Source organism: Coturnix japonica, unplaced genomic scaffold (assembly GCF_001577835.2).
Source record: "Coturnix japonica isolate 7356 unplaced genomic scaffold, Coturnix japonica 2.1 chrUnrandom495, whole genome shotgun sequence".
Taxonomy (NCBI): Eukaryota; Metazoa; Chordata; class Aves; order Galliformes; family Phasianidae; genus Coturnix; species Coturnix japonica.
Genome location: NW_015439887.1, coordinates 75,622 through 82,845, shown reverse-complemented (window position 1 = coordinate 82,845; position 7,224 = coordinate 75,622). Strand labels below are relative to the sequence as shown.

General features: G+C 51.9%; 1 protein-coding gene across 1 annotated transcript in view; it reads right to left on the bottom strand.

Moving 5' to 3' along the window:
* LOC107307149 (filamin-A-like) overlaps window positions 1-7,224 on the bottom strand; it is a gene marked incomplete at its 5' end in the record, with an annotated part of 107,169 nt that overhangs the window by 24,454 nt on the left and 75,491 nt on the right. Inside the window, 8 exon segments of the mRNA XM_032441695.1 lie at window positions 2-119; window positions 1,147-1,210; window positions 1,577-1,646; window positions 1,648-1,666; window positions 2,599-2,805; window positions 4,601-4,652; window positions 4,655-4,764; window positions 6,035-6,208. Of these exon segments, the coding sequence (XP_032297586.1) occupies window positions 2-119; window positions 1,147-1,210; window positions 1,577-1,646; window positions 1,648-1,666; window positions 2,599-2,805; window positions 4,601-4,652; window positions 4,655-4,764; window positions 6,035-6,208 (814 nt within the window).

Here is a 7,224-nt window from a genome sequence, read left to right as displayed (position 1 = left end):
CATTTTGAGGCTGAGGTCGCACGCCGTCCCCACATGAGCCTCGGGGGGGGCCCTGCGGCGCCGCGTGATGCTCTCCTTCACCCGGCCCTCACCCGTCACCTTCACCGAGAACGGGCTCCCTGGGGGGGGGAAACCAGTTAGGACCAGTACGGACCAGTATAGACCAGTATAGACCAGTATGGACCAGTATAGACCAGTTAGAACAAGTATGGACCAGTATGGACCAGTATAGAGCAGTATAGAGCAGTATGGAGCAGTATGGACCAGTTAGAACAGGTATGGACCAGTATGGAGCAGTATGGAGCAGTACAGATCAGTATGGGGCAGTATAGACCAGTACTGACCAGTTAGAACTGGTATGGACCAGTATGGACCAGTATAGACCAGTTAGAACAGGTATGGAACAGTATGGACCAGTATGGAGCAGTTAAAACCAGTATGGACCAGTTAGAACAGGTATGGACCAGTATGGACCAGTATAGAGCAGCACTGACCAGTATGGACCAGTACGGACAAGTCAGAACTGGTATGGACCAGTATGGACCAGTATGGACCAGTTAGAACTGGTACGGACCAGTATGGAGCAATTCAAACCAGTATGGACCAGTTACAACTGGTATGGACCAGTTAGAACCAGTACAGCCCCCAGACCCACATATAACCCCCATATAACCCCATTATACCCCATTATAACCCCCTTATACCCCATTATAACCCCATTAGACCCCATTATACCTCATTATATCCCATTATATCCCAGTATAACCAGTACCAGGCACATGCTGGTCCCCGAATTGCACAGCTATGATGTAGTTTCCAGGCTCAGTGGGGCAGTACAGCCCCCAGACCCACATTATACCCCATTATACCCCATTATAACCCCCTATAACCCCATTATAACCCACTATAACCCCATATAAACTCCATTATATCCCAGTATATCCCAGTATAACCAGTACCAGGCACATGCTGGTCCCCGAATTGCACAGCAATGATGTAGTTTCCAGGCTCTGTGGGGCAGTACAGCCCCCAGACCCACATTATACCCCATTATACCCCATTATAACCCCCTATAACCCCATTATAACCCCATATAAACCCCATTATATCCCATTATATCCCAGTATATCCCAGTATAACCAGTACCAGGCACATGCTGGTCCCCGAATTGCACAGCAATGATGTAGTTTCCAGGCTCAGTGGGGCAGTACAGCCCCCAGACCCACATTATACCCCATTATATCCTATTATAACCCCTATTATATTACATTTATAACCCCATTAATATTCCCAGTATATGTCCCAGTAATTAACCAGTACCTAGGCACGGTCTGGCCCCGGAATTGCACCAGCAGCTGAATGTAGTTTCCAGCTCAGTGGGGCAGTACGCCCCCAGACCCACATAATACCCATTAATATCCTATTAAACCCCTTAATAAAACCCCCTATATATTATCCATTATAACTCCCAATTATATCCCAGTATATCCCAGTATAACCAGTAATCCAGGCACGTGCCTGGGTCCCCCGAATTGCACAGCAATGCATGTAGTTTCCAGGCTCAGTGGGGGCAGTAGCCCACCCTGCAGGTCCCATCCGGCAGCTCCTCGGTGCTGATTAGTTCCACTTTGCTGGGCCCCTCAATGACAGGCCAGCCCCCCATAACCTATGGGGGGGGGGGGGTGTTAAAATTAACACGGGGGGGGTTAATTAATGAGGGGGTTAATTTAGTGGATGGGGGGGGGTATAAAGGAAGAGAGGACCCCATTAACCCCCCCAGTCCCTTTGGGGGTCCCATTAACCCCCTTAAAAAGCCCATCAGGGGTCCCATCACCCCTTAAAGGCCCCCCAGCCCATTGAGGGGTCCCATTAAACCCCCCCACCTCATCGGGGGTCCCTATAACCCCATTGAGAGTCCCTTTAACCCCCCCCCATTCCACACTGGAGGGTCCCCTATTAACCCCCTTAAAGCCCATTGGGGTCTCCATAACTCCCCCCCCAGCCCATGGGGGTCCTATAACCCCATTGGGTCCATTAACCCCCTAAAGCCCATTGGGGTCCCATTAACCCCTTAACCCCCCCAGCCCCATTGGGGGTCCCTCTAACCCCCCCCATGCCCATTGAGGGTCCCTATAACCCCATTTAAGAGTCCGCTTTAAACCCCCCCCATCCCTCAACTGAGGGTCCATTTAACTCCCCTTAAAGCCGCATTTGGGGTCCCATTAACCCCTTAACCCCCCCAGCCCTGTTAAACCATTGGGGGTCCCTCTAAACCTCCCCCCCCCATTGGAGGGTCCTACTACACCCCATTGGGGGTCCCATTAACCCCACTGGGGGTCCCATTAAACCCCCTTAAAACTCCCCCCAGCCCCATTGAGGGTCCCTATAACCCCACTGGGGGTCCCATTAACCCCCCCTTAAAGCCCATTTGGGGTCCCATTAACCCCCTTTAACCCCCCCACGCTCCCTCATTGAGGGTCCTCATAATCGCCACTGGGGTCCATTACCCCCCCCTTAAAGCCCATTTGGGTCCCATAACCCCCTTTAACCCCCCCAGCCGTCCATGAGGGTCCATCTACCCCCTTATCCCCCCCTTACCTGCATCCCTGGTGTCGATGGTGAAATGTGTGGGGGTGAACGTCCTCCCCTCGTGCAGCCCCGGCCCCCCAACCCGGACCCTGCTGGCGTCCCCCAGCTCGGCCTGGCTGATGGTGACGGCTATGGGGCTGCGGGGCAGCGGCTGCCCCCCACGGGAGATGTGAACCAGGTGCTCCCCCACCTCCTGGGGGACAAATGAGATCCCTAAAAGGGGGGAGGGGGGGTAAAAACCAGTGAGGACCCATTGAGAACACATAGAGTCCCAATGGGTCCCATTGAAAACCCATTGAATCCCATTGAGTCCCATGGAGACCCCATTGAGAACCATTGAGTCCCACTGAAACCCCATTGAATCCCATTGAGTCCCATTGAGAACCCATGGAAACCCATTGAGAACCATTAAGTCCCATTGAGACCCCACTGAATCCCATTGAGTCCCATTAAGACCCATAGAGACCCCATTGAGTCCCATTGAGTCCCATTAAGACCCCATAGAGACCCCATTCAATCCCATTGAGTCCCATTAAGACCCATAGAGAGCCACTGAGTCCCATGGAGACTCTATTGAGAACCATCGAGACCCCAGTGAAACCCCATTGAGAACGATTGAGAACCACTGAGAACCCATTAGAACCCATTGAGTCCCATTGAGAACCATGGAGACCCCATGGAGACCCCATTGAGGTGCTCCCCCACCTCCTGGGGGACAAACGAGATCCCTATAAAGGGGAGGGGGGGGGGGGTAAAAACCAGTGAGGACCCATTGAGAACCCATAGAGTCCCAATGGGTCCCATTGAGAACCATTGAAACCCCATGGAGTCCCAGGGAGTCCCATGGAGAACCATTGAGCCCCACTGAGAACCAATGTAGACCCCACTGAACACCATTGAGATCCCATTGAGAACCATTAAGTCCCACTGAGAACCATTGAGACCCCATTGAATCCCACTGAGTCCCATTGAGAACCCACTGATTCCCATTGAGTCCCATTAAGAACCCATGGAGACCCACTGAGAACTGTTGAGAACCATTAAGTTCCATTGAGAACCCATTGATAACCATTGAGAACCAGTGAGACCCCATTGAGTCCCATTGAGAACCATTGAATCCCATTGAGACCCCATTGAATTCCATTGAGTCCCATTGAGAACCATTGAATCCCATTGAGACCCCATTGAATTCCATTGAGGCCCATTGAGAACCATTGAATCCCACTGAGAACCATTGAGAACCATTGGGTCCCATTGAGTCCCATTAAGAACCCATGGAGACCCCATTGAGTCCCATTGAGACCCATTGATTCCCATTCAGTCCCACTGAGAACCCATGGAGACCCATTGAGACCCATTGAGTCCCATAGAGACCCCATTGAGAACCACTGAGTTCCATAGAGACCCCATTGAGAACCCATTGATAATCATTGAGAACCATTGATTCCCATTGAGACCCCATAGAGACCCCATAGAGCCCCATTGATTCCCATTGAGAACCATTGGGACCCATTTGAGTTTCTATTGATTCCCAATTGATTCCCTATTGAGTCCAACTTGAGAGCCCATGTGATTCGCCATGATTCTTTGATTCCCCATTGATTCCCATTGAGTCCCATTGAGACCCATTGAGTTCTATTGATTCCCATTGAGTCCCATTGAGTCCCATTGAGACCCATTGAGTTCTATTGATTCCCATTGAGTCCCATTGAGAACCACTGGGAACCCACTGAGTCCCATTGAGCCCCATAGAGCTCCCATTGAGACTCCATTGTAGTCCATTGAATCCGCATAGAGTCCCATAGAGCCCGCATTTGAGACCCATAGAGTCCCCATAGAGTCGCCTATACGAGCACCCATTGTAAGTTGCCCCTCCCCCCCCCGCGAAGTGCCTCCCCTCCTCCCCGGAAATCCTCCTCCCCCCTGGAAGTGCCCACCGGAAGTGCCCACCCGGAAGTGGCCCCCACCCGGAAGTGCCCACAAATCGGAAGTTCCCCCTCCGCCGCTTCAACATGGCCGTCCCGCAGCCGTTTGAGCTGGCACGGCTCCTTCCGGCCGGAAGGGGGACGGTGAACGCTGCAGCCAATTGCGCTTGAGGTTCGCTCTCGCCGATGTCCAATGGGATGTCGGCTGAGGCTCCGACCTTCAGGTGTGATTGGCGGAGGCTGTCGTCACCTAAAGAGCCCGCAGCCAATCAGGGAGCGCCTATAGAAGGGCCCCGCGTATCCCCGCCATCCTCCCCATAACCCCATTAACGCCCATTAACCCCCATATAAGCCCCCTATATCCCCATCTCAGACCGCATTACCCCTCCATGTAAACCCCCTATACCCCATCTCAGACCCCCATTAACCCCCATTAAAACCCCCCTATATCCGGCACCCTAGTATCCCCTCCTAAAGCCCATTAAACCCCCCTATAATCCCCTCCTAAATCCCCCAAAACCCCATTAACCCCCCCATAACCCCCAACTATATCCTTTTATGCCCCTATATAATCCCCCCCAAAACCCCATTAAAACCCCATATAACCCCCAAACCCCAACTAACCCCCCCATCATGCGCCCCATATCCCCCTCTATATCTCACGCAATATCGCCCCCCTATATCACTCCCCATCTCAGACCCCATTTAAGCCCCCATTAAGACCCCCCTATATCCCCGCTATATCCCAACCTAATCCCCCTAAACCCCATTAAACGCCCCCATAACCCCACTATACCTCTTTGTCCCCACTATATCCGCCCAACACCCCATTAACACCCATAAACCCCCTATATAACCCCCAAACCCCATATAACCCCCCCATATCGCCCCATATCCCCTCTATATCCACCAGAACCCCCATATCCCCATCTCAGACCCCATTAACCCCCATTAATCTCATTAAACCCCCCATATCCCCATCTCAGACCCCTTTAACAGGCCCCCATAATCCCCCCCCTATATTCCCCTTATATCCCCCTATATCCCCTTATATCCCCCCATAACCCCCTATATCCCCATCTCAAGACCCCATTAACCCCCATTAACCCCCATTAAACCCCATCTCAGACCCCATATAACTCCCAAATATCCCCCATATAACCCTAACGACCCTATTTTAATCCCCTAGATCCCATATGTTACAGTGATGCGTGCAGTGAAAGGGGCTGCCCGCGATGTGCTTGTCGTTGTACTTGACCACGATGCTGTAGTCCCCCATATCCCCCCCATATCCCCCATATACCCCATATAACCCTATATAACCCTACTAATCCCCTATATCCTATATGTACCAGTGATGCGTGCAGTGAAGGGGCTGCCCGCGATGTGCTTGTCGTTGTACTTGACCACGATGCTGTAGTCCCCCATATCCCCCCATATCCCCATTAACCCCCATATAACCCCATATCTCCCATATAAACCTATATGACCCTACTAATCCCCTATATCTCTATATGTACCAGTGATGCGTGCAGTGAAGGGGCTGCCTGCGATGTGCTTGTCGTTGTACTTGACCACGATGCTGTAGTCCCCAGGCAATACGGGCAGGTAGGACACGGTGCACGTCCCGTCCTGGTGGTCCCGGCAGCTGATCTCGGCTTTGGATGGACCCTCCACGGCCAGAGAGAGACCCCCTGTATGGGGATATATGGGATATATAGAGATCTATGGGGGTTAGAATAAAGGTGGTCAATGGGGATCTCAATGGCAGTCAATGGGAGTCAATGGGAGTGAATGGGAGTCAATGGGAGTGAGATCAATGGGAGTCAATGGGGATCTCAATGGGAGTCAATGGGAGTCAATGGGAGTCAATGGGAGTGAGATCAATGGGAGTCAATGGGAGTCAATGGGAGTCAATGGGGGATCTCAATGGGAGTCAATGGGAGTCAATGGGAATCAATGGGACTGGAATCAATGGGAGTCAATGGGAGTGGGATCAATGGGAGTCAATGGGAGTCAATGGGGACCATCCACGGCCAGAGAGAGACCCCCTGTATGGGGATATATGGGATATATGGGATATATAGAGATCTATGGGGGTTAGAATAAAGGTGGTCAATGGGGAGCCCAAGGGGAGTCAATGGGGATCTCAATGGGAGTCAATGGGAGTCAATGGGAGTCAATGGGAGTCAATGGGAATCAATGGGAGTCAATGGGAATCAATGGGAATGAATGGGAATCAATGGGAATGAATGGGAGTCAATGGGAATGAATGGGAGTCAATGGGAGTCAATGGGATCCAATGGGATCCAATGGGACTGGAATCAATGGGAGTCAATGGGAGTGGGATCAATGGGAGTCAATGGGAGTCAATGGGAGTGAGATCAATGGGAGTCAATGGGAGTCAATGGGAGTGAGATCAATGGGAGTCAATGGGAGTCAATGGGAGCCCAATGAGAGTCAATGGGAGTGAATGGGAGTCAATGGGGAGCCCAATGGGAGTCAATGGGGACCCTCCACGGCCAGAGACAGACCCCCTGTATGGGGATATATGGGATATATGGGATGTATAAGGATCTATGGGGGTTAGAATAAAGGTCGTCAATGGGGATCTCAATGGGAGTCAATGGGGGACTCAAAGGTGATGAATGGGGAGCCCATATCCCCCCATATAACCCCATATATCCCCATTTTAACCCCATATCCCCCC